Here is a 27809-nt window from a genome sequence, read left to right on the forward strand (position 1 = left end):
CAAGAGAATGGAGCCGAGCCCCTGACGGCCACACCTTTCTGGCTCTGAGTTGTTTCCAATAGGACCACAGTCACCTGCACGTAGTCTGCTGTGACCCATCTGCCCCCGTTGGCCTTTGCTCTCCCTCCCTGTGATGATTCCTGTGACATTTCCAGCCTGGACCCCTCTCCCAGGCCAGATGCCTCTGTCCAGCCACTGCATCCCAATCTCCCTTGGGGGCTAACAGGCCCCTCAGAGGACTGGGATCCTACAGCTCCCCACACCCAGGAGCGGCCCCACCTTCCCAGGTTTCTGAGCCCAGGCACCGGGTGTAACTGACCAGGACCCTACGGGGCCTTCCCAGGACAGACCCCTCCCCCATATCCTCTGCTGTAGGTCCTCTCTGAAGTACCTGGATAACAGTATCTGATGCACGCTTCCTGAGTTGTTTTACAGATGCTAAAACCACCACCAAATGGAAGAAATTAACTACGTGATGATCATGAACAGGTAGCCCCGGAGCTTCTGGTGCCTAAGAATTTATAATGTTAACTGCCTGTTACCTCACCATCAGCCAGAAAATTGTGCAACAGCTGATCACATACCCTGCGACCCCCGCTCCTTCACTTGGCCTTTAAAATTGCTTTGCTGAAATCCTTCAGGGAGTTCGGGGTTTTAGAGCACAAGCCACCTGGCCTCCTTGTATTGGCACTTGTACAATTAGAGCTGCACTTTCCTTCACCACACCTGGTGTCAGTAGACTGGCTTTACTGCACTCGGGCAAGCGCACCCATGTTTTGTTCGGTAACACTGAGGTCTCCCAGGCTCCCACCCTCCTTGTGCCCCACTGACTGTCATCTGTTCCTCCAGAGTCTTCTTGCAGCAAAAATAGAAATGAAGTTTTCCTTCCCCTGAGAACAAGGAAAACAAAGGGAACAGCGAACAGGCTAGAGAAGAAACATAACCTGGCCTGAAAGAGTTCATCACTCCTTGTTTTACTTTGTCACTCATTTGTAGTAACTAGATTTGTACTTTACAAAGCTAACCTCACTCCCTGACACTATGTAATTTACATTCGGCACCCATCACCCCTGACTCTGTGTGAGTTACATCCCCTGCCTCTCCCTCCCTAACCTTATTATGTCCAGCACTTACATTCTATATGCCCCTCCTAACAAATCACCCCCTATAGTTTTTGCATTTCAGAAACAAGGTCACCAGCCGATAAACCAGAGGCAAATGTACACAGTTACCAGACTGCTGGACCCCAATTACCGGGCAGCCTGACGCCAACTATGCCTGTTTTGAAACAATGCAAAGGAAAGGAGGAATGCAAGACCTTCACTACTTTGATCCTCATCCTATACCCCGGACTGCGAGAGCCCCACATAGAAAATCTTCCCTGATTCTCAAGGAGGGGTGCCCAGTTCTTGAGGTGCTAGCCAGCTGTGTCTTCCCTGTTGCCTGGCAGAAAAATAAAGCCATCTCTCTCTTCCTCCAAAATCCCTTTCTCTGTATTTCTGTTCGGCCTCAGCACACAGGGAAGCCGACATTTCGACAACAGTCTGTGGCCAGTTCCCACACTAATTCCCCTCTACGCCCACTGCCCTGGCCCAAGCCTGATCTTGTGCCTGGTTCCTCCATCAGGCCCTGACAAAGCTTCCTGCCCGCACGGTGCATCTCACATCCCACCCCAACGTGGTCTTCCTGAAGCATAAATGAGACTGACTCTCTCCCACCTGTAATCTCCCAAAGTTTCCCCACTTTCGCTAGGGTATCTGCTGGAAGAGACATCTGCCAAGGCCCTGAAAGTCCCCGGCATCCCCACTAGGCTGCTGACTCCTGGGTTCCCTGACAATGAGCACCTCAGCAGGCCAGGCGACACGGCAGTAAACCCCAGAACTGCTCACCTCCGGAGGGGACTGGCACTGCCATGGTCTGATCAAAGAGAGCAGAGAAGGGTTCCCCAGCTGGAACACAAACTCTGCACGAGTGGCCTCTCCTTGAGCCATTACATCACCTCGTGTGACTTGAGGGAAGGAAGGACTAAGGCACCCTTGGTTCCTAAGGAGGATGGTACAGGCTCAGCCACGTCCCCCCAAATCCACATGCTGAACCCCTAACCCCCAGGACCCCAGGACATGGCTGTATTTGGAGATGGGATTTTTAAAGAGGTGATCAAGGTAAAAATGAGGTCACTAGGCTGGATCCTAATCCAATAGGATTGATGTCCTACAAAAAGAGATTAGGACACAGATAGGCACAGGGGGAGACCATGTGAGGACCTGGGGAGAAGATGGCTGTCTAAGCACCAAGGAGAGAGGCCTCAGGAGAAGCCAGCCTGCACACACCTTGATCTGAAACAGCATCCAGGACTAGGAGATAGGCCTTTTATTCAAGCTGCCCAGTCTGCGGTGTTTGTTACAGCGGTCCTGAGCAGACTGACACGCAGGGTAACTCAGGGCTCACACTGGACAGAGCCCACTTTCCATCCCCCTGAACGTGACTTACAGGAGCCCCAGGAACTGAGGAGGGGGTCCCTGATGGGAGGCACGAGATAGAAGATGCTAGGCATTAACATGACTGCATTCATGTTAAACGTGCCTGAAGTCCATTCACACGAGATGGTTTTGTCCTGTATGTACGCCCACATCGGCACCTTCAGTCTGAACTGAAGATCTTTAGCTTCACCACCTCCACTCAGGGCATTAGCTTCACCTGCTGTGGACCGTCTCCTATAGGATTTCCAGAACCACAAAGGGTCGAAGCTTCACAGGACCCAGAGTCTGTGCGCTACCATCCAGGTGACCCTCACAGCAGAGCCATGCAGTTGCCCATCAGAACCCATTTCCCTTTTTCCTGTTCATAGCTACCCTGCACCTCCTAGCCTTCCCACCCCTTAGAGCTGGGACGCAGTGTCTCGTGTTACCAAGGGGAAGGGGTGGAGGTGGTGAGGGCCCTGGCCAGCCTGCATCCTAGGACGGAGGGCATGATGCCCACCTGGTCACCCCACCCTGCTTGTTGGAGCCCTCACCTGGAAGCAGGGAGGAGAAACAAGGGGGGCAGAGCCTGGGACCTGGCACCCACCTGCCCTGGACTCTCACAACAAGGGAACAGAGACGTTTTGAGCTTCAGCCCAGTTTTGGGAGACACTTTGTTCCAGCAACAAACTATGCCTTAAAAGCCAAGGTGCTTTACAAACCCCTCCCCAGCTGTCACAGAAAGTCAGGCTTAATCTCATCACACTTTTCTCAAACCCCAGCTCACGCTGAGACCACCTCTCAAGTGATGGTGCTTCAGAGCGGCCCCTTTAAAAGATCCCTGGAGTTCAGCTCTCCCAGCCCTGCCTTCAGTTTAAGGGAGAAGTTTCCTTGACAACCTTAACAAACCTGCTCAGTTTCCTTGACAAACAAGCTTTGCAATTTCCCAAGCTCTTCTCCTTCAAACGTCCCTATTCTAGAGGCTGGATGAGCCTAAAGTGACAGTGCTGTCATCATGTGCCAGAGTGACTCCTCCAAGCCCGTAGTTATTGGTTACATGATGCTACTGATGATGAAATCCCAGAAGAGCCAGCTTGGCAATATAACCACTTCTGGACTCGGCACTGGGTCCCTTTCCATGGACAAAGTGGAGTGGCTGTTTCCACGGGCCCCGTGGTGGGAGAGCTCACCTAATGCAGCCAGGACTTCATCCTTTCCAGGTGATCCCAGGGTCTTCACTCTGCCCAGACCCCACCCACATGGCTGCTGTCTGTGCCAGTCTATACGGGACCTTGGTAACCTCCTAAAATGAGGGTTATTTTATACACAGGTAATGGGTTGAATGCTGGCCCCAAAAGATGTGCCCCCCAGAACACGTGAACAGGACCATATCTGGGAAAAGGGTCTTCGTATATATAGTTAAGGATCTCGAGGTGAGGTCATCTTGGGTTAGGGTGGCCCTCAATCCAATTGAGAGAGTCCTTATAAGAGACAAAAGAGGAGAAACACAGACATAGAGGAGAAGCCACGTGAAGACAGAGGCAGAGATGGGAGGGATGCAGCCCCAAGCCTGGGGATGCCTGGAGCCCCCAGAAGCTGGAAAAGGCAGGAAGAATGCTATAACCTGGAGCCTTTGGAGAGACTTCCATCCTGCAGCACCTTGATCTCAGATGTCTGGTCTCCAGGTCTGGGGGAGGATGAATTCCTGTTGTTTTAAACCACCCAGCTTGTGGTCATTTTTTACAGAAGCCACAGAACAGTCACACAGACCCTGCTCTGTAGGATCCTGGAAGTGCGGGTCTCATTAAAGGCCGACAAAGTCTAGATTTCAGAACCCTTAGAGTCAGCACTGAGCCCCAGAAATCCTAAAGCAGTGGCTGGACACCAGAATGTTGAGGGGTCAGTCAGAAGCCCATCCCTAAGGGTGCCGGCTGCACACAGCCTCCACAGGGTTTTTTTGGTTTTTTGCGGTACGAGGGCCTCTCAACTGTTGCGGCCTCTGCCATTGTGGAGCACAGGCTCCGGACACGCAGGCTCAGTGGTCATGGCTCACGGGCCCAGCCGCTCCACGGCATGTGGGATCTTCCTGGACCAGGGCACGAACCCGCATCCCCTGCATCGGCAGGCGGACTCTCAACCACTGTGCCACCAGGGAAGCCCCCTTCCCAGGATTTTATGCCTCTATGTGTTGAGGATATGTATTTCCATCCTGATTCAGGACCTCTGATGTCACCGTTCACGTTGTTAATTAAGAACCCCCTAGTCACACAGATGAAAACCCTATCAGGGCACTTGCTCCAGTGGTAAACAATTCTGAAGTTGGTCAGAGGTGGGGAATCATCTCCCATGTAGCCAGCAGCACCCCCACAACGAGCGCCCTCATTGCAAAGCTGGGGGACCGTGCCAAGGCGTCTGTGAGTAAACGTGAGCTGAGCCCCAGGCCAGCTGCTGCTGAACTGTTCCCACCCTTCCCAGGTAAAACACCTGAATGTGTGTAAGGACTTGAAAGCCTAGAGGAAGGGCCGTGGAGCCACACCAGCGACAGCACGCAGGCCAACTTGGTGCCTGCAGGCCAGCCAGGATGGTCCTGGCCCCAGGCGCTCTTCTGGAAGCTTTCCATTTCCCTGCCTGAGGTACCCCTCCCGTCTGGGCCCCCACTGCTTTTTTTCTTCCTCACCTCTGCCCAGGGAGAAATTCCAGCAGCAGGTATGGGTGACACATCCACTTCTTTAGCAGGTGGCAGCCTGGCAACTCCTGCAGAAAGTCCAGCAGAGCCCCACTCACACCGGACCACCCAAAAAGCCATGGCCCCTCGCTCCCTCCCACCAGCCCAGCCCCGACACTGCTGACGGGGCAGAGGATATGGCGTCAGGCACAGCTGCAGGGGCTTTTGCTGCCTGGAGTGCTGTTTATATTGACCTCAACCCAGGCACACCTGGGGAGGGCTGGCCGGCCAGGTCAGGCTACTTAGGTCAGCCAATCCTCACCCCTCAGGGGCTCATAGCTGCAGAAAATGGGCCTTGCTGCACCGGCCAGGTTCAAGGAACAGGTGTAGGGTCCTGAGGGTCAGGATAGACAAGGGGCTGCAGCCCTGGCTTGTTTTCTAATCATTTTATCTGGTCCTTGAGTGGGAGACAACTTCAAGAAGACCCTCTCCTAATGAGAGGAAGCCAAGAGTCAGGGAGAGGAGGGGTGGTGAGTGAATACAGGGGCCTGGTGCCCCGGCTACAGTGGAAGTCTCTGGAAGACCAGGCAGAGGGAGGCCGCACAGAGTGATGCCCAGGGTCACAGACCTGTCCTGGAGCTGTTGTTTGTTAGTTCAGGTCCTGCTCTGAGGTGCTCTGTGTCAGCTGTGAGCGACAGGTGAGCTGGGGGTTCTCTGCAAGGTGGGCTATGTGCACGGTTCCTGTGCGCCCAGCCTTGCTGGGTGCCGGCCCAGGGGAGTTCCGTATCCAAGGAGGGACCTGACCACGAGAGCCCCGTGGGCTGCTGTATGCCTGCCCAGGTGAGCTCCATATCTTGGGAGGGGCCTGACGATGAGAGCCCCGTGGGCTGCTGGGTGCCTGCCCAGGTGAGCTCCATATCTTGGGAGGGGCCTGACCATGAGAGCCCCATGGGCTGCTGGGTGCCTGCCCAGGTGAGCTCCATATCCTGGGAGGGGCCTGACCACGAGAGCCCTGTGAGCTGGGAGGGCAACGTGTGTATGAGCGTCCACTCTGTGCAGCCAGCACAGAGTTGCTTAGCAACTTCCCCGTGGGCAGTGCTGGGATGAAATGAGAACCAGAAGATGCCACGGGACCCCTGAACCCCTGTCCATGTTGAATGATGAGGTCAGTAGGCGGGTGCTGGCCACTGTGCTGCGTGAGGGAGGCCCCACGTGTACCTCTTGTGTTGTCCCCCTGACAGCATGAAGGCCTCCCCAGGACAGAGCAGACAGCCTGCCTGGGGCAGGTGGGAGCTCCTGGTGACCCTGCAGGGGACATGAGAGGGACAGACCAGGCAGGAGGAGGTGGGAGCCCAGGCAGAGCCATGGAGCTCGGGGCTGAGCTGGGAGTGGACAGGTGGTGAGTGTGATCCAGGAAATCTGCCCTGGTGACGTGAGGCTGAACGTGCTTCAGAGTGACAAGCTTTCTGGTTGAACCCAGAACAGGATAGTAAGATGGATCCTGTTAGAAGAAGGTAAGTGAATCCCCCCAAGAGGATGCTCTGCGAGCTGGTCCTGGGAGGGGGGTGAAGGGAACAGGCGTGGAAGCTGCAGGGAGTGGGCAGTCCCCCTGGGCGGGCAGCGGGTGCAGACCCCACTCCGTGGTCCCACAGCTGTGCTTCTGGCTGGATTACTTGGCTTCTCGGAGCCTCAGCTTCCTGGTCCGCCTGTGGGGTGATGGATTGACTAGTAATTTGCTCAGAACAGGGTAGGAAGGGGTCTAGTGGAAATTCCATGGAAAACCATCAGTATGGGAATCGCAGGTCCTGTTTCCCGCAGGTCTGCCTTCAGGATCGGGAGACCAAATCCGAGCAGACTTGCAGCAGAGACTGGGGACAGGCTCCGTTTGGTGGGTCCCCCTGTTTCCTGAATCTCGGAAGGAGCAGCTCCAGCAGGCAGTGGCAGGTTCATCCCACACCTGGAGGCATCCAGACCTCAAGGCCCAGCAGCCCCCGAGCCCTGTGTCTGGGCCCCCGGGAGGCAGACAGGACAGGCCGGCGTCCTCCTCGGCCCTCTTCCTACCCTGAACATTCGTGGTCCAGGCTGTCATTAGGAAGAAGCAGGGATGGGGGTGTCCCATGTGGGAAGAGGACACGGAGCAGCTTGTGCACGTGGACATCCACACCGGGAATGTGGGTCAGTGGGACACAGGCACCGGGAGGGTCAGGTGGTGGGCCTGAGGAAGCCGGGCGAGGCCGGGGGTCCTGGGGGGGGGGTGCAAGCTTTGCCTGTGCCGGGCCTCAGACTCCACTGGGCTTCCCTCCCCTGGTCACTGGTGAGGAGGAGCGGAGCAGCGTTGGTGGAGGGACCCACGTGTCCCCAGGCCCTGGCAGCATCAGCCCTTCAGGCTCTGGGTCAGGGAGCCTGAGGAGTGCAGGTCCAGCTGTGCCCACAGGGAGACCTAGACGGGTCGGGCGGGAAGCACTGGTGTGGTCTCACCTGCGTGAAAGCTTCCGAGCCAATGTCCAGTGGGAGCTCTCACCTCGCATGTGGGTTTCAAGTCCACATCTCAGATCACCTTCTAGCCTCTTGGTTTGTTTTCTAGACACAAAGTCCTAATATCTCCTATGTCCCCTGCCCGTGAAAAGGCACGTCTGATCTGGCACCAGGAGCTGCCTCTGGTCCCCCATGACTGGACGCCCAGCAGCCAGCGTCACCGCTGTCAGAGGGTGTCAGGTGCGGGGGGATGAGAGCACATGGTCCAGGCCCACGAGGGGCTGTGCCATCCACAGAGCCGGTGCTGTGGCTGTAGGTGTTCCCTGCCCCCACCCCACGGGAAGAGACCACCGCCCCCTTACAGACTGTTACCAAGTGAAGTCCTGTGGACCCTGCTCGGGCCCCAGCCTGGCGAGGCTCTCTGCCTCAGCGGGGAAGGTTTCCTTTTTCCACGTGGTTTCAAGTAGGTAAAGAACAAAACCAAAGCTGAGACCAACACAGCACAGGCTCTATTCAGTGGCCAGAGAATGGAGAAGCGGGAACTAAGTTCACAGATCAACTTCTCGCCCTCCTGGAGAGAGTGGCTTAATTTTAAAGAGTAAAGACAAAGGGAGGAGGAGTGAGGCTAATGATGGGATGAAGAGGCCTTCTGGGAAGGGGCGGGGCTTTTTTCAAGGGGGTGGGGTACCACCTCCTTTTACCCATTTTTGGTCATTCCTGTCCAGTCATGGTCACCGGTGGGTGTGTCACTTAATATGCTGATAAAGTAAATTCAACATGTGATGAGACTCAGGGTCTGTTGGAGGTCACATTCGTTGCCATCTTGGTCCCAGCTGGTTCCATCTGTTTGTTTGTTTGTAGCTTCCTTTCTTATCCCTGGACCCCTTCACTTAAATACTTAGGTGAACTCCTGCTGAAGGTGGGGTTGGAGGACAGCCCTGTGAAAGGTGGGTCCACGGGCTTTGAGCAGGGCCTGGAGCAGCTCTGACAAGAGGAGACTGAGACGGGCGGTCAGTCTGACGCCCTCACTGGGGCCTGTGGTCGGCATGCGGAGGTGGTCAGCCTGGGGTACGTGTCAGGGAAGGTTCTCGGTGTTTACACAGAAGATGTGAACGTGGGCCCAGAAGCAGAGCTGCCTGTGGAAGCTGCTACAGAAACCCCTGATTCTTTTCTGAGAAAACTGGTGGGGGGCATTCAGGCAACAGGGCAAACTGCTTGCTCTGGATATTCTTGTGGGGAAGTGGGTGCATAGCAACAGGGGCTCAGCCTGCATAACCCCAGAAGCCCTCCCAGGACAGCCCCAGAACCGCTTCTGGAATGGCAAGCAGAAGTGGGTCTTCCACCTACTAGACGTGGAGGAGAGGGCTGGGGTCTGCAGGGCCGCCCTCACCTTCAGGGACTGGCTGGAGGCTCACAGGATTCGGCACATGCTCGTGGCTTGTGTCCTCACAGCTGAGATGGGTCACAGCACGCAGTAGGGATGCCCGGGCGGGAGGGCCCCTGCTCCGGCCACCTCATGACCCTCAGGCCCCCTCCTTCCCTCAAGGGTCTCTAGGGTGTCTCTTCCCCCAGCGACGAAGGACAGAGCCACGACAGTTACCCGCACCCCTGTCCCCTCAGGGAAGCTCATTAGAGGCTTGGCACCCGGCTGGGGGCTGGTCGCGTGGTGTTCTCTGCCCTCACCCTCCAAAATGCCGGTGCTCAGAAGGGGAGCCGGGGTTCAGCATGAGCCACATGGTTTGTGCAACAGCACAGGCGCAGGGGGCTGCCCCTAACAGGAGGCGGGAGGGTTTAGATCAGGCCCAGGAGCTGCTCACCAGCTGCATTAGCTTCCCGGGGCAGCTGTGATGAACGACCACAAACGGAGGCTCAGAACAACGGAAACCTGTCCCCTCAGTCCTGGAGACCAGACGTCTGAGGCCAAGGTGGCCCAGGGCTGCGCTCCCTCCGGAGGCTCCAGGGGAGGGTCCTGCCTGCATCTTCCAGCTTCTGGGGGCTCCAGGCGTCCCTGGGCTTGTGGCTGCATCCCTCCCGTCTCTACCTCTGTCTTCACGTGGTGTCTCCTGTGTGTCTGTGTCTCTCCTCTTGTCTCTTAGAAGGACACTGTCACTGATTCAGGGCCACCCGGATCCAGGATGACCTCATCTCCAGATCCGTAACTAACTATACCTGCAGAGACCATACTTCCAAATACGGTTCCATTCTCAGATTCTGGGGGGCACGACGTGGACATAACTTCTGGGGGGCCCCCATTCAACGCACTATAGCAGCCAGTTCCCAGATGCCAGCCAACCTTCCTCGGGACAGCATCAGGCTGGTGATGTTCTGTGTTTCCTCACGGAGTTGTCTCTTGTTTCCTGTGGTAACAGTGAGGTTGGGTGGGGGGTGCTGCCGGCTGACCTCCCGATCATTCCAGGGACCGTGCTGACGTGTCCTTCCCGGGAGGGTGCGAGCATGGCCAGGGCTCCCTGGGAATACTCCACACTGACCGCTCGGTGGTCAGACACCTGCATGGCTGGGCCGGTCCCTGCACCTCTGCAGCTTCTACCACATCCACAGCCTGGTGGACCCTGTGCGGGCCTGTGACCAGGAGGTGTGGACCAGCAGGCTCGGTGGGAGCCCTCCTGCTGCCACGTGGCCTCCAGCCCACCACAGGCCCTCCAGTCCTGCCATGGACACCTCCATTCCATTAACCCCCAAGAGGCCTTCTGGGAGGGGTGAGAACTTGGCCATGAAGAAGGCAAGGCAGGCCCTAACTGCAGCAGGTGAAGGCAAGGACTGGGGGTGCTTGGCTATTTGTCCCCCAGAGACCCCGAATGTGGGCTCTGACTTGATGGGTCCACCTCCATCTGAGCCCACCTGGGGGGGGTCGCTGCAGGGATAGCCTATCCTTGGGTGATTTTCCAACTGTCCCCACCCCCAGCTTCACCCTCTGGGCCCCCCTGGCCCCATTAATAGTCTTTAAATAGTGTCTCTCACCCATCAGGCCTGCATGGGAGATTTTAATATCGTGTGGGAGTCCAGTGACCAGCGCCCATGTGTCCTGTGTGTCTTGGGAGGGGAGGGAGCCTCGCTCTCACGTACCTGCCCCAGTGCACTTGGGGTTGGGGGCAGCAGACCCAGGCTCTGTTCCGGCAGAAGCTCCCTTTCTGTGAACAAGTCTTCCCCCACTCCCGTTATCCTCACTGGAGGCTCAGGAGGCCACAGCATCGGGGCACCTCCAGCACCAGGACCCCACCCTAGGGAATCTCTCAAGAGCAGGGACCAGGCCTGGGGGCGGAGGGGAGGAGGGAGCTGGCCTCTTCGGGATCCCCGGGGCTAGGATACCTCCTACGCAGGAGGGCCTTGGACTCAGCTTAACTACCACCCAGGGTCTCCTACCCCGCCCCTGGTAGGGGGGCCCTTCAGATTCCAGGGCCCCAAGATCCTCCCCACCGACTTCTGACCCCAACTGCAGAGTTGGGGACCCAGAGACACCCTCCCCGGCTTCTTTTTTCTTGGAGGCTCCCAGAATTCCCTGAAGCTGTTATACCCAGGGTTTATTATGGTGAAGGATGCAAGTTAAAATCAGCGAGGACAGGAGGGATGAGCAGGGTCCAGCCTCCTCGCCTGTGGCAGCCCAGAGAAGCCCACCTGAGTCCTGAAGTGCAGCGTTTATTGGGGTCTGTCACGTCAACGTGGGGACCACGATGTGCCTGACCTTGGCCTCCAGCCCCCGGGAGCGACTCAGGAAGCCCCACCGTGTATCACGCCGTCAGCAAAGACCAGCCTGGAGCGAGGCCCACGGAGCACGGACACTCACGTCAGACTCAAGGTGACCTCTGGAGCCAGGACAGAGGCCCGGCCTCTCTGTGGGCAGGTGAACCCACACCGCATGGGCCCTGGTGCACTGCCCGTTCCACGTGGTCAGTGTGTGTGCACGCGGGTCAGCCAGTGTCTGTGTCTCTCAGCCTGTGACCACAGACCACACTGTCCTGCTCTGCTCACAAGAGCGAGGCCAATGGAGGGACGACGGGGGTGGGAACAAAGCCGGGTCCTGGTCAGGCTGGGTGAGAAAGGGTCCAAGGAGCGAGAACCCGGCTGCCCTTGCCTGGTGAGCCGAGAGCAGACGTCCGCCCTGTGGGCAGCCCCTCTCCCCACGTCCCGAGGTAAGGCTGCCTTTCCTGCACCCTGGGGCAGGGTCATGCCTGTGTATACAGCAGGACGCACAGCAGTGCACGCTGCAGGCCTGATGCCTGCCCCTGCCATGTAGTTTGGGGCTTGGTGAGGGTGGAACGTCCCAACAGGACGTGGGCCGACCCCGGGGAGGAGGTAGGGGTGAAGCGTTTGGGAGCCTCTGGAGGGGATCCTCACCTGTCTGCACAGGTGGACTGAGGACAACGACCAACGGTGGGCAGGCGGGGAGCCCAGTCCTGGGTCATCCCTGAGGCTGGACGAGGGGTGTGGAGCTGGGCGTGATGGCGGTGGGGACGAGGGGCTGTTCACGGGACAGTGCCGAGTGGGACCGTCCGAGGCAGCGGGGAAGGTGAAGCCTGTGCCCGACGGGAGGACAGAGAGACCAGCAGGCGGCGCTGCAGGCGCGGGTAGCAGGGCTGCTCCCTGCAGGGCGGTGCCAGAGCCCCGCACCGCTGGAAACCCCGCCGTGTCTGGACAGAACCCCAGAGGACGGGGGTGGGGGTGGGGGGTGGGGGCCGGATGGGCGGGAAGAGTTTGGAAAAGTCTCCACATGTCCGGGGGTGTTCCCCGCTCCAGCCTCGTTCTTTAGAGTCTCCCCACCTGGGGAAGTCAGCACACTCAACAGCCGGTCGTGCACGACTGGGAATTTGTCCCGGAGGATGAAGGGGAAGGGGGGAAAGGAATGAAAAACAAGCTCTGCGTGCTTGGACAGCACATGTCACTCTAATTTCCCATCAGGAAGAGGAATTTCCCAAAGGCTCAGGCCGCCCCTGTAACCAGAATGGGGCTTGAAGCAATCCTGCCACCTTGTGGCCGGTTTCAGAAACAAGTTGAAGACAGTTGCTCAGGGGCACTGCAATCCACCACGCCTGGAGGGTTGTAAATGACAACTATGGTGGGAAAACGTCTTGGGGTAAGTAACTGAAAAGGACTTGAAAACAAAGCAGAATTGCAGGAACCGGATTGCAAGAGGTAGATTGGACTCGCCGTTAATGCACATGTAAGCTGCTCAACACTGCCTATGATTCAGTTGGCCAAAAAGGGCGTATAGGTGTAAATCCATATGCCCTTGTGCCAACCAAACATGCGGGAAATACAAATCAACACTACAAAGATGTATCACTTTGCCCCAGTCAGAATGGTCATCCTCACAAAGTGTAAAAACAAGAAATGGAGGAGAGGACGTGGAGAAAAGGGAGCCCTGCTACGCTGATGGTGGGAATGTCAATTACTAACAGCCATGCTGGAGAAGGGTATGATGTTTCCTAAAAATTCTAAAAAATAGAACTATAGGGACTTCCCTGGTGGCGGAGTGGTTAAGAATCCAACTGCCAATGCAGAGGACACGGGTTCGAGCCCTGGTGCGGAAAGATAACACACGCCACGGAGCAGCTAAGCCCGTGCACCACAACTACTGAGCCTGTGCTCTAGAGCCCGTGAGCCACAACTACTGAGCCCATGTGCCACAACTACAGAAGCCCAATGCCTAGAGCCTGTGCTCTGCAAGAAGAGAAGCCACTGCAATGAGAAGCACAAACACTTCAACGAAGAGTAGCCCCAACTTGCTGCAACTAGAGAAACCCCGTGCGCAATAACAAAGACCCAACACAGGCAAAAATAATTAATTAATTAATTTTAAAAAATAGAGCTACAGAGCATACGGCACTTCCACTCCTGGGTGTGTATCTCGGGAGAACCATAAATCCATAGGACACAGGCACTTCAACTATTAGTGCAGCCCTTTTGCAGGAGCCTCGACTTAGAAACAATATAAATGTCCTTGGAAGGAAAAAATGGATAAAGAAGATATGGTACTTCTGTACAATGGAATATTACTCAGCCATGAAATCAATGAAATAAGGCCAGTTGCAGCAACTCAGGTGGACTTAGGTACGATCATTCTAAGTGACATAAGTTAGACACAAAAAGACACACTTAGCATAAGATATCATTTATAGGTGGAATCTAAAAATGGCTACACATGAACTAAATTAAAAAACAGAAACAGAGTCACTCATTTAGAAAACAAACTTATGGCTGCTAAAGGGGAAAGGTGGGGTGGGGTGAGGCATAAACCAGAGGGTTGAAATTAGCACAGATAGGGTTCCAAAGACCAAATATGTAATCGACAAGATCTACTCTATAGCTCAAAGAACTGGACTCAGCACACTCTAGTCACCAGGAAAGAATATATACGACTGGTAAGAATCTGAAAAAGAATTTATTGATGTCTCTCTGTAAGTGAATCAAGTGGATGTGCAGCAGCAAGAAAGACAGCACTGAAAATCAGAGAGATTTTAAAATCTCTTTAAAAGATATATAAAAATAAATTACAAAAAAAAAACACAGAGAGAAACTGTTACAAAATTCGTTCAGGGGCTGTGATGCACCCTGGATTGACCACATCTAGATGGGACTTAAGGCTGGACACTCGTGGGGCTGAGAGGCTTGGTGAGGATGGGACAGCAAATGCAGCCCCTTTAGAGTAATACTTCCTGGTCCCCAATCCATGGGTCGCAAATCTTCAGGTGCAGGGGACCCTTCCTACAGCTAAAACATGCATGGCACACACAGAGGATCGTACACCGTCGGATCGGGAAGAGTTTGGGAAAGGCACCTCATCTCATCTCCTGGTGCTTGGGTTCCCCCCTCCAGCCTCTTTCCTAACAATCTCCCCACTAGGGGAAGTCAGCACCTTCAACATCCTGTTTCGCACAGTTTTGAATTTGTCCGGAGGATGAAGCGGAAGTGGGGGAAACAATGAGAGACAAGCCCTAGGTGTTTGGACAGGCAAACGCCACTCTAAATTCCAATTAGGAAGAGGAATTGACCAAAGGCTACCTTGCCCCTGGAACCAGAATAGGGCTTGAAGCAATCCTGCTGTTTTGTGGCCAGTTCCCAAAAAAAGCAAGTTGAAAAATGGAGCTCAGGGGCACTGCAATTCACAATCCTGCAGGATTGTAAAAGATTCCTAACGTCGAAAAATGCCTTGAAGTAAGTCATGAAAAAGGACTTGAAAGCAAGGCAGAAGTGCAGGAATAGGATTTCAACAGGTAGATTGGCCTCACCCTTTAAGCACATGAAAAGCGGCTGAGCTTCGCCAAGGATGCAGTTGGCCAAATAGGGCATATGGTTTTTCCTGAATATATTCAGGAAAAACGCATACGACCTTTTTGGCAAAACAAAAAAGTGGACAATGCAAATCAACACTACAAAGAGGTATCATTTCACAGCCGTGAGAAGGGCCATCCTCACAAAGGGTAAAACCCACAAATGCAGGACAGGGCGTGGAGAAAAGGGAGCCCTGTTACGCTGACGAGGGGGGAATGTAAATTGCCAACAGCCACTCTGGAGAAGTGTATTGTGTTTCCTAAAACATCTAAAAAACAGAGCTACAGAGCATACGGCACTTCCACTCACAGGCGTATATCTTGGAAAAACCAAAAATCCACAGGACGCAGGCACCCCAACGTTTACTGCTGCTATGTTTACAAAAGCCTCAACTTGGGTACAACTTAAATGTCCTTGGAAGGAAAAAATGGATAAAGAAGATTTGGTACTTATGTACAGGGGAATATTACTCAGCCATGAAAACAGGCCAGTTGAAGCAATTCAGGGGACTTAGGTACGGTCCTTGATAGTGAAATAAGTCAGACACAAAAAGAAACTTATCAAGAGATATCACTTATAGGGGGAATCTAAAAATCGCTACACATGAACTGAATTACAAAACAGAACACCATCACACATTTAGAAAACACACTTATGGCTGCTTAAGGGGAAAGATGTGGTGTGGTGATGCATAAACCAGGAGGTTGATATTGGCACAGATACCGTTCCATAAACCAATAATGTAATCGCCAAGACCTACTCACTGCTCAAGGAACTGGACTCAGAACACTTTATTCACAGAAAAAAAAAATATATCTGACTACTAGAAACTAGAAAAGAATTTATTGATGTCTCTCTGTAAGTGAATCAAGTGGATGTACAGCACCAAGAACACAGCACTGAAAATCAGCTACACCCCATTATACAAATAAATTAAAAAAAAATACAGTGAGAGAGAGAGGAATTCTTACAAAATTCAAACAGGGGCTATGATGCAACTGGACTAACGACACCAACACCCACAGCTGGATGGGACATAAGACTGGACACCCTAACCCTAAACCCTAAATCATAAACCTAAACCTAACCCAACCTGAACCCTAACACAACACTAACCCTAACCGTAACCCTAAACCTAAACCTAACCCAACCTGAACCCTAACCCAACACTAACCCAAACCATAACCCTAAACCCTAAACCTAACCCTAACCCAACCCTAACCCCTAACCCTAAACCATAAACCTAATCCTAACCCAACACTAACCCTAACCCTAACCCCTAACCCTAACCCCTAACCCCTAACCCTAACCAAGTTCACAAGTAAACTTCTCGCCAACCTGGAGAGAGTGATTTAATTTTAAAGAGTAAAGACACAATCAGTTCAGTAATTGGCCATGGGGGCTTGAGGCGCCAAGGCTAACCTGAGCTGGAGGAACATGGATGCCTGCCTGGATGCTCAGAGGCCAAGGGCTGTTCTGAGACCTGCTTGTACACCCATGCAGATGGAACAAAGGATCCATCCAGTCCCAGGAGGGCCCCACCAGCCCTCAAGAACACAGCACCGGACTTCCCTGGTGGTGCAGTGGTTAAGAATCTACCTGCCAATGCAGGGGACACAGGTTTGAGCCCGGGTCCAGGAAGATCCCACGTGCCGCGGAGCAACTAAGCCTCTGCGCCACAACTGCTGAGCCTGAGCTCTAGAGCCCATGAGCTACAACTGCTGAAGCCCACGCGCCTAGAGCCTGTGCTCTGCAACAAGAGAAGCCACTGCAATGAGAAGCCCCCACTCACCGCAACTAGAGAAAGCCTACGCGCAGCAATGAAGACCCAACACAGCCAAAAATAAATAAATTAATTAATTTTTTTAAAAAAAGGCAGCACCTGGGGCTGGCAGATTGATGCACTGAGTCTTATATAAACACACACACATCTACTTAGTATCCTGCATGTCAGGGCCATGCTGGACCTGGGGCTGCCCAGACAGAGTAGGGCCTTCATCACCCTTCCCAGGAGGGAGGGTGGAGGGAAACCCTGTATGACCTCCGAGGCCCTAAGAACCCTTGACTAAGGCTGAGCTCAATTTGAAACAGTGAGTGACCAGAGCAGACCTTTCATTCATCCATCAATCAGAATCCAGGGCAGGAGGAGCAGAAAACAACAGCCGAGCTCAACCTTGACGCTAATCCCGACATGGATCCTCACCCTAAACTCTGATCCTGACCCTAAGCCCTGACCTAACCTTAGCCCTAACCCATACCCTAAACCTGTACCTTATCCTAATGCATACTCTACCTGTATCCTAACTGTACCCCAATTCTAACCCATACCCTAACACCCACTCTTACACAGAGCACTAACACCCTGAGACCAAAACCATAAACCTTAACCAATAAGCAAAACTGTAACCATAACCAAACCATAAACCATAAAATATATTCATTAACCATACCCATAAATAAGTCATAACCATAAACCATAACCATAAAACGTAAACCCTAACAGCAACCATAAACCATACACAGCCCCAGCCCTCACACCAGTCCCAGCCCTAATGCTAATCCTCCAAACCACTTACACCAAGCCAAATCTAATCAGATTATACAAATACATCTTAAAATAGAAAACTAGGGAATTCTCTGGTGGCCCAGTGGTTAGGACTCTGTGCTTTCACTGCCAAGGGCTCGGGTTCGATCCCTGACTGGGGAACTAAGATCCCACAAACCATGGGATGTGGCCAAAACAAATAAATAAAATGAAATAAAACCACTATTTTAAAAAAAAGGATTTAAAAATAAAGAAAAAAAAGAAAACTACCCCAATATAACTTATAAATATGAATGTAAAAATCTATCACAAAATAATAGCAACATGAAACCAACAGAACTTTAAATGGATGATGCCATAAGCAAGTATCTCTACACCAGAAATTCCAGGTTGCTCAACATATTAAAAGTAAGCAATGTATTGAACCACAATAACGCTGTGAAGTAAAAACACATGATCATGTCAATTAATGCAAACAAATCTACAATGAAAATCCAGTGCTATTTCATGATAAACACTCAAGAAAGCAGGACTAAAAGGAAATGTGTTCAATATGGAAAAGAGCAGTACAAAAAGCCACAGCAAACTTCATGCTCAATGTTAAAGACTGAAAGATTTACTCCTGAAGTCAGGAGCAAGGCCAGGAAGCTGGCCTTCATCACCCTTACTCAATAGTGTACTGGAAGTTCTACCCAGAATCTTGAGGAAAAAACTAAAGGCATCCGTGGGTGAGTGGAAAAATTAAAACTGTGTCTCTTCACAGAACATAGGTCACATCATCTTATATATAAAACTACCTATAATCAGCAAAGAAATCATTTGAGCTAATCAACTAATTAAGCAAAGTTATAGAACAAAATATCAATTCATGAAAATCTATCTTATATGTATACACTAGCAAAAAATAATCTGGAAAAGAATTTATGAAAACAATTCCATTTTTAATAATGTCAACGTCAATATTTAGGAGTATATTTAATCAAGGTACAAGACTTGTTTTATGTGTGTAAAGTTGTATGTTTGAAATTACTGGAAAGTACATTACTTTTCAAAATATCATGTATGTCAATAGCATGCCAGAAAAGCAGAGAAAACATCAAACTTCCATATAGAAGCCAAGCTTTACCCAGATCCAGTTCACCCAAAGTCCACATGTAATATAGAGGCACTGTGGGAAGGTTATATTAGGAGCCACTGTCCTCCGTGTTGTGGATGACCTGGATGTGGTAGAAACAGTGGGATTTTTGAATTCCAATTTTCTACTTCATTCCACAAAAAAAAACTATTAGAACTAATAAATGAATTCAGTAAAGTTGCAAAATCAATACACAGAAATCAGTTGCATTTCTGAACACTAATAATGAACCATCAGAAAGAGAAAGAAAGCAACCCTATTTACAATTGCATCGAAAAGAACAAAATACCTGGGAATAAAGTTAACCAAGGATGTGAAAGACCTGCACACTGAAAACTTTAAAACATTGATGAGGACATTGAAAAACACACCAATAAATGGAAAGACATCCTGTTCTCAGGGAATGGAACAATTGATATTGTTAAAATACCCATTCTACCCAAAGCAATGGACACAGTGAATGCAATCCCTCCCAGAATTCCACGGTATTTCCCCCCAAAATAGAGCAAATCCTCCTAATATCTGTGTGGAACCACAAAGGACCCCAAATAGCCAAAGCAACCCTGAGAAAAGAGAACAGGCTGGAGGCATCTCCCTCCCTGACTTCACACTACATTACGAAGCTACAGTCACCAAAACAGTGTGGAATTGGCACGAAAACAGGCACAGGGACCAGAGGAACAGGACAGAGAGCCCAGAAATAAACCCACAGGTGTGTGGTCAGTTAACTCACAAGAAGGGAGCCAAGAACATACGCCAGGGAAAGGACAGTCCCCTCAGTAAACGGTGCTGGGAAAGCTGGACGCCACACACCAAAGAACAACTCTGCACTCTGTCTACACCACCTACACAAACTGGCTAAAACCCACAATTTTCCACATCAGCTCCTTCCCCTCCTGGGTCCTCTGAAGATGGAGCCCCCCCCCCCGTGGTCAGCCACACACAGGAACCTTCTCCCCACCTTCCCTCACCTCTTCTCCAGCAGCACTGCTTCCTGGCAGGTCCTGAGGAGACCCAGCTCCTGTCAGTGTCGATGTGACCCCGCACTATCCCAGAGCTGAAGCCCTGGACGGCCCTGATGAGACCCAGATCCCATCAGCTGTGTACAAACCCAACTCTGAGTGTGGAACACGGGTCAGCAACGTGGGCTAAACGCCCACCATGGGCCATGAGGGAAGTGCAGACCATGCACACTCACAATTCAGCGAGGCCCCACTCCCTGTGGGCAGATGGGCTACATACACTAGACTTTGGAAATTCAAACTGGAATGCAGTCAAATATCCTGCCGTTGAAAGGATGGAGTTACAATTTAGAGCCATTGTTCTCCAGATCCCAAGGAGTACTGAGACCATGCAGGGTTGCAATAAAATGCTATTTTCTTTTATTCATGGGAGCATAGCTGAAGATTTCCCAGTTTTGCAAAATATAACTTAGGGGACTACAAGATGGAACAGAGCTCTGATCACCCATACTTAATTATTCACTGTCAGTTTGTGAAATATCAAGCAAACAGCAAACCAATGCAGAACAGTCTCTCAGGGTCGCAGTTCCCTAGGCCCAGAAAAGGAGATTCCCAATCAATGGCCCATCAGTCAGAGACGAAACCAAAGGACCAAGCTTGAATCCAAAGGGGAGAAACCCAACCAATGCCCCATCAGAGATGGGGCCAAATGACCAAGCCTTAGTCCCAACCAATGCTCTGCAGTAAGCCAAGCCAAAGCAATAAGGAAGAATACCCTGGTGTCATCACATGTGAGCTCCATTACCAGAGATGTCTCAACCACCCAATGCAAGTACTGATACACACATACATACAAACAACAAATACAATCACACAGACGAGAGATCAGTTGAGGCGTAGTCCAAAAATTCCATTCCCACTCCCAGATGGAGGCCTCCAAACAGATTGGCCCAGCTCCTAAAAGACAAAACGGGCCCAGAATTGTTCACAACAAGCTCAGGGTGGCTCACTTCTCGCAATGGAATGAAGCCAGATGGAGCGGGTAGAATTCCCAGGCTGTGCAGACTGGAGTGACTCAGCCCCAAATGACACAGTGTGGACTGGAGAGCTTAGGACATTCCTCGGCTCCAGACAGCCTTGGGCCGGGATGCTCAGTGTCTGTCAGGGGGAGTCCCTTCGAGTTCCCTGGAGCAAAATGAGTTCCGGCAGCTGCTGGGGACTCAGGGAAGGGGCTGCCCCGGCTGGGGTCCACCCACCATGGATACAGACTCCTGGCTGGCTTGACAGAATTGTTGTCAAACCCAAGTTCATGTGCCCAACACACAGTGAGGACAAACAAACTGAAACGTCAGAGTTTGGAGCAGAGAAAGGTTTATTGCAAAAGCCAAGCAAGAGAACAGGTGGCTCGTGCTCAAAAAACTGGAACTCCCTTATGGTTTGGGGGGAAGAGTTTTGGGGTTTTTTGTTTCTTTTTTTGCGGTACGTGGGCCTCTCCCGTTGCGGAGCACAGGCTCCGGACGCGCAGGCTCAGCGGCCATGGCTCACGGGCCCAGCTGCTCCGTGGCATGTGGGATCTTCCCGGACCGGGGCTCGAACCTGTGTCCCCTGCATCGGTAGGCGGACTCTCAACCACTGCGCCACCAGGGAAGCCCCAGGGGGGAAGAGTTTTTAAAAGCAAAATTTGGGGTGAGGGCTGCGGTGTGTGATTTTCTTCTGATTGGCTGGTGGTGAGGTAACAGGGTGGTGCTCCAGGATTCTTGTGCTCAGCCAAAATTTACCATCCTCCGCTGGTTGGGGGCCTTAGTTCCTGCAGAAGAACTCAGAGACATATTGTTATGTACATCTCTGAGGAGGAACCAGGACCCTGCCTTATCGCTGCCCTATTATTAGTTGACTGCTCCTCCTTTATTTCTGTATTCCCTCCCCTCCCTAATTAGTAACTGTTTGAATCTGTCCTTTGGAACTCTGCGAATGTCCAGGAGGCTGAAGGCTTTTTCCTACAAACAAGAAACGGGGGACATGGAAAGGCTTTTCTGCCAGGAGGGCCCCTCCTGCTTGGTTTCAATATTTTTCATCATCACTTGATGAATACAGTTATTGATGAAGATATATGTAATTTGAATACAATGATGATGATGTAAAAAAAGATTTTTTTAAGCTTTATTACGAACAAAAATGTTAGCTCTAAACCTTATACGGTCTAGACCCTTTTCCGATATGATTAGTGACCCAGGGGAGGAGTCCTGCTAAGAGAATTTGACTACCGAATGAGCTCTCCGTGTTTCTACAAGAAAAGCAGCCGTTTTCAGTCCTGCCTCATTAACAAGGTGAATCAGACAGTCTGACATACTGATTTGTCTGATATCTTCAGTGTTTAATAACCTTCATATTTCTGTCCCAGAACGGAATGTCACATATTTTCATGAGGGCACCTAAGGTCATAGGGCACAAATAAATATTCAAAAACTAGAAGAACAGAGCCCTTGCAGGTTGCGGTGATGAGTTCCATAATTTAACAAATGTGATCTTGGTATCTGCACGTCTCTGAAAATTAGAACCAAACATGTTATGAATTGATAGAACCTGGTGGGTTTTTTTTTTAAGAACATTTTGACTGTAATTTTCCATCAGAACAAGATCCATGCCTAGAACGTTAATGAATGCAGAATCTATTTGTCCCCTCCCGTTAGCCAAATGCAACCTGAATACAAAGGCTGGGAGCCTCCTGGGGCTCAGGGTGAGATAAAGCCGAGGGGACAGTGGTCTGAGGACCAAGGGGAAGCCTGCAGCACTAGTGCTAAGGGGGTGGCTTTTGTTGTGCTGTATCCTGCTTACAGATGGGTGATGTTATAGCGTGAGTAAATGCTGATGATGTTACCGAGTCCAAGCTCGCTCTGCTCGCCGCATGACAGGCCAGTAAATCGGGGACGAGGTGTGGAGGCAAGGAGTATGATGTCATCCGGAAAGCCTGCAGGCGGAGAAGATGGCGGACTAGGGGGCCCAAAAACCGTCTTATTAGGGATCTGGATGCCACCTTCTTTTATAGAATCAGAGAGGGAGAGGCGGTGAGGAAGTAAAGTAAAAAGGACTATCAGTCTTGCAAAACGGGTGAGGGGATGTGTTACTTTCTTCTTTCTTGCAGCCATTCACAGGTGGGCAGGGTCAGATTGTCTCCCTGTGAGCTGAACAGAGGCACTTTAGTTTAATATTCAGGCAGAGGGGCAGGGTTCCCTGAGGCAGGCCATTATGTATGATTATAGTAACAAAGGCAATGAAAAGCGAAGGTTAACGTCAAAGAAACAGATCCAACAGGGAGTCAAAACTGGCTCTTCCCTGTCACACTGAGAAAGATGCAGTAGAGATAAAAACATGATACTGCAGAAAGAGATGACAAAGCCTTCATGTGGGGAGAAGTAATGGAGGAGGGTTGCCATTGGTATGGTATGCGTGAAGACAGGTCCTCTCTTGATACAGGAAGAAACACAAACCTGGAAATGAAGGCAGGTTGATAGATTTGGTGATAAGACTATGTGTAGTTTTTTTTCTGACCTATTCAGTTTCTCGATGAAATTAAGAGCTGAGGCCCAGAGGGTAAGACAGGAGGGGCAGTGTGACAATAGCCACCTCAAAGTATGGGAGGACACCCATCCTGGGAATCTAGAAGTCATGGGCAGCACTAAGGCCCCACCCAAGGCGAGGTCTTGCCATGAGGTCAGCACACCCTGCTGAGTGGGCAAGTGGAGAGGAAGAGGTGCAGTTATCCAGTGCCGGGGGAGAGTGTGGGACGGGAAGGGGGTTTGGCCGTGAGCGAGGGAACGTTCTTAACCGTGGTGCGGCAGACCCAGGCCCGGTGGACTGGATGTGCAGGACCGTGACGGTTCCCGAGTAACTGCTGTGCACCAGAGGCAGCGAGCTGACGGAAAGGACATGGCCAGAGGCAGGGACACCTGAAATAGAAATTGAGCGGGGAGTGCAGTTATTGGTATTGCAAAGACCAGGGGATAACCTTGACAGTGACTGACTGAAGCGGGTGGAGGGCAACACCACAGGAGGGGAGGAGGCCAGGGGAACGAAGGTCAAGGTGTGGGATGGGTTAGGTATGTGCACAGCAAAGTCACCAAGAATGGTACCTGGGGCTTCCCTGGCTCCGCAACGGGAGAGGCCACAACAGTGAGAGGCCCGCGTACCGCAAAAAAAAAAAAAAAAAAAAAAAAAAAAAAAAGAATGGTACCTGGAGGAGTGAGCAGAGCAAGATAGAATTGAGAGGCTCAAATCCTCAGCAACTGTGAGAGCTTGCTGGGGATTCCGTAGCTGACAGTGCCTGTGAAGGGCTGCAGGAGCAACGTTCAATAGCATGTGATTCCAGGGGGCTGGCGTTTGGGGAAAAAGAAAAACCGCAAAATCCAAATGGAGTAAAGGAGGGCACCCAGCCCACCTCCAGTCGGGGCAGCTGTTTTGTTGCGGGAGGGGGCGGCGGATCACTCTCAGGGACTGAGACTGCCTTTGCCAATAGTTTATTCAACACAGGTTCACGGCGGGAGTTACAATAATCGCTCAAGCCAATAGCATACAGGATAATGTCTCTTTATAATAACCCAATAACAAAATAACATAATCCAAACAAACGACAGATTAATTACACTGTTGTCCCACACAAGGGGAGATGACAGGAATAAAGTCCACATTTAGTCGAGGTGTACCTTTTCTGTGAGATTCTCGAGGGAGTCGGCTTGACCAACCAGGAGCCGGCATCCAGTGGCCTGTTGCTAGGGAGTGACCCTGACACAGCTCACTCCATTCTTAAATCAAAACAACTTTTCTTCCCAAAAAAACTGGTTGTGGTCTTTGTCATAAACAGCTGGATTAAAACAACTTCACTCAAGTCATAAAAAAGTGCATTTGAAATCATATCAAACCAACACACAGCACTCCGGAGACTGGGAGAAAAGTGCAGAGGAAGGGGAATAAATGCTGGGCGGACAGTCTCCACTGGGGCCGGAGGGATTCAGAAGGGCACATATCCAGGCCCTGCCCCCGGAACCCTGCTTCCATGAGTCTGGACTATGTCACAGCCCAGGGACAGCACCTTTAAACATCTCTCCAGGTGACCCAGCAAGCAGCCAGAGGACCCTTAAGTTAAAGAAGATGATGGGACCATCAAAGCACAATCAGAGCAAGGCCTGTCCCACTGACCAGAACCCCCTGGGCCTTTGGGGATGGGGAGGGGCTCAAATTTGCTGAAAGCAGTCTCACCCATGAAGCCACATTGTCTTGTTACAGATGACCTCATTACACGTTATTTCTCCTATATTCTTGGAATTATGAGTATAAGTAGGTTATATCATCCATGGATTTCATTTCACGTTAGCAAAGGGGACTACAGACTATTTGTTATAAACAGACACCCAAGTGGATGAGAAGCTCTGAGTACTCAGAGGACACAGGACAAGGGTCTGTGGTCTGTGACAGACTCAGGAATGGCTGGAGGCAAGTGAGGGGCAGGGTGACAAGCAGAGACAGGGTAACCAATCCGGACAAGGTTGATCTGGAGGTGTCAGTACTGAATGAGGAGCCCCCGGGGGCCAGGAAGGGCCTGAAACCCTGGATCCTCACAGGGACCCTGTGGAGAGTGGGCCTCTCCTGCAGGATGCCATTGGCCACCAGGTGGCAGCATGGGACAGGAGAAGAGGGTCCACGGCATAAGGGCCAGGACTGCAGCACTGCTCTAGGGGCGGTCTAGTTATGGGCCCAGCCCCCTTTCTCCATCATAGCACTGGACTGTCTCCCCCAGATCCTAGACTTCCCCAGGCTGGATGACCACAGAAGGAAGCTGAGTCAGACTGCAGCCCCGCCTCACTTCCTGCAAGTGACTGTAATCCCACCAGGTCCCAGAGATGGCCCAGCTCCTCGTCCCTCAGTCACTCTCAGGCCCACCCTCCATCCCCTGGAGGCTGCTGCCCACTTCGGGCCTCCCGTGGCCCTGGGCCCGTCTCCTACCGCCCAGGTCTGCAGACCCCAAGAAGTCCCCCACCCCTGCCCCAGTGGAGACCTCCAGGCTGTCTCAGGGATCAGAACCCAGTGCTGGCCCACAAAGCATGCTGAGTGGAGGGGGGATCCCTCCCCCAGAAGAAAGGCCTGGGCCTAGCCCAAGAGCCTGCCACTCTCAGCCACAAGCCAAGCGAGGCCAGAGGCCCTCAGCATCCCCAGCCGCAACCCCCTTCCTTGCTGACCAGGCTCACGTCTCCCCCTCACCGCCGTCCACTCACCCCAAACATTTGCCAAGCACCCCTCACACAGCACCCCAGGCCCCTTGCTCCTTGGCACCCACTGCAGGGCAGGGGGAGAGGACACACCCTCGGCTGCCCCGCCGGTGCTCTCAATGGCTGGGTCCTGCTGGGCAGGTCGGACCCGCGCCCAGGACCCGTGCCTGTGTGAGGCGTAAAGCAGGCCAAGGCAGCTCCTGAGGAGCCTGCGTGGTCCGCTGTGAAGGGGAGCAGCGCCCTCCCGCTCGTGGCTGGTGGCGCTCACCTTGCTCTGCAGCCGTGCCGAGTCTGTGCGCTGACAGGTGCTTCCAGCACATTCGGGGGCCTGGTGTCGGGGGGGAAATGGGCGGGAACGTGGGAAGCTAGAAATCCAGGCACTGGGCCCCGCAGTGATTGGTGCCCCCCTTCCCAGGCACCCCAACCCACCTCCATCACAGAACACAGACGTGGGCAATGACCCTGGTGCCCTTGGCGACCCCAGTCCCCAGGCAACCCTACCCCAACCCCAGCCCAGCTCAACCTCTCTCCCAGCCCCTGTGTCACCACCAAGCCCAATGTCACCAACCCAGCCCAGCCCAGGCTGACCCTGACCCTGATCCAAGCTCCAGGTCAGCCAACCTCACACGGAGGGGAAATTCCCACTGAGTCAGAGGCTTGGCTTTCCTTCCTCAGTGACGCTAAGGAACCCAGAGCGGAAAGAGGCAGCTGAGGTGAGGGTGACAGGAGGGTCTGTGGGCAGGTGGAGCTGGGGGATGTTTTGGAGGAAAATCCGGGGCAGGTGAGGTGGACATTGATGGGGAAGGTCTGGAGACCGCTGAGGTTAGAAGTGGGAGGTCTGGGGGTGGAGCCGGAAGGAGTCCTGGCCTGGCCTCATCTCACCCCAACACAGGGCTGGCCACGGGGGAGGACAACGAGTTTTTCATCGACTTCCTGCAAAGGCTGCTGCTAGGCTCCGCAGAGGAGCTCTATGAGGGGCCCCTGGGCAAGTGCGACGTCAGTGCAGACGCTAAGGCGGCGGTGACCGAGCTCAAGTCCTGCGTAGATGGCCTGCGGCCCATGCACAAGGCGGAGCTGGTCAAGCTGCTGGTACCGTGGCCGGGGGGCACCCCACTCCCTAAAGGCCTGCAGCCCTAGCAGGACCCACAGTCCTACTCCTCAGGCCCTCCACCAAATGCCATAGTCCCTCATCACCCACCCAGTGCAGCAACCCCATACCCCAGCACCCCACAGACACCCTGACCTGCCTCAGCCAGCAGGGGTGGACATCCCAGACCTCACTGCCTGCAGAGCAGCCCTCAGCCTCCCCCTTCATGCACATACGCACATGCTCACACCTGACACACACACAAATGCAAACACACATGCGCACGCCCCGCTTCTCCAGCTGCTGGAAGGGCACTGGCTGCAATGTGCCAGAGCCCACCATCCCCCCAGAGGCTGGCCTGGGCCTGTTTGTCTGATGGAGCTGTGGCTCTCTAGTTACTGATCACCGGGCACGGGAACCTCAGGCCTCTTGGCCCACACGCGTCTGCCTTCCAGGTGCAAGTGCTGGGCAGTCAGGACGATGCCTAGTGGACCCCAGATGTGGCTCCAAGCAGCCGTAGGACCAGCCGCACAAGCAACCATGACGACGACACCCCTACCACTTCCCTATGCGTGGATTTATCCACAAGCCATCCAATCAGTAAAGCCCTCCTGCAGCTCAGGCTCTGGCTCCTGTCTCTCCCCACCCTCAGGCACACAACTACAGGCTCACACATAGGATCATGTGAGCAGAGCACACACATATAAGAAACCCCACATAGAGGGCAGACCCACCAACAGAAATCCAGGCAGACGCCCTTGTAGGCAGGTGGACAAAGCAAGACAGACAGATAGACAAGACATGTGGATGCAGGGAGGCATCAGGACACAAGAAGGCCTACGGAGGCAGAGGTTGGGGGCAGGGGCTCAGAGCCGGGAGGGGCAAAGAGCCCCAGAGAGAGGAAGTGGCCAGGGCTGGGGGAAGAGGCTGGGTG

At 52.8% G+C, this 27809-nt stretch overlaps 2 protein-coding genes across 2 annotated transcripts in view; one reads left to right on the forward strand and one right to left on the reverse strand.

The window, feature by feature from the left end:
- LOC132493254 (uncharacterized) overlaps positions 1-26223 on the reverse strand; it is a 74346-nt gene extending 48123 nt beyond the window's left edge. Inside the window, 5 exon segments of the mRNA XM_060103588.1 lie at positions 11988-12131; positions 12226-12375; positions 22407-22496; positions 25822-26116; positions 26218-26223. Of these exon segments, the coding sequence (XP_059959571.1) occupies positions 11988-12131; positions 12226-12375; positions 22407-22496; positions 25822-26116; positions 26218-26223 (685 nt within the window).
- A 21-nt stretch (positions 26224-26244) lies between these two features.
- Positions 26245-27363, forward strand: SCGB1C1 (secretoglobin family 1C member 1). Its single transcript, XM_060103589.1, has 4 exons — positions 26245-26279; positions 26323-26399; positions 26681-26877; positions 27331-27363. Exons 1-4 carry the CDS (start codon positions 26245-26247, stop codon positions 27361-27363), a joined length of 342 nt encoding a protein of 113 aa, XP_059959572.1.
- The last annotated feature ends 446 nt before the right edge of the window (positions 27364-27809 follow it).

Source organism: Mesoplodon densirostris, chromosome 7 (genome assembly GCF_025265405.1).
Source record: "Mesoplodon densirostris isolate mMesDen1 chromosome 7, mMesDen1 primary haplotype, whole genome shotgun sequence".
Classification (NCBI taxonomy): Eukaryota; Metazoa; Chordata; class Mammalia; order Artiodactyla; family Ziphiidae; genus Mesoplodon; species Mesoplodon densirostris.

Coding starts and splice junctions, on each gene's coding strand:
- SCGB1C1 (XM_060103589.1), top strand. CDS start 26,245: ATGACCCTGGTGCCCTTGGCGACCCCAGTCCCCAG. Junction 26,280..26,322: donor TTGGCGACCCCAGTCCCCAG/GCAACCCTACCC, acceptor CCTCTCTCCCAG/CCCCTGTGTCACCACCAAGC. Junction 26,878..27,330: donor CGGAGCTGGTCAAGCTGCTG/GTACCGTGGCCG, acceptor TCTGCCTTCCAG/GTGCAAGTGCTGGGCAGTCA.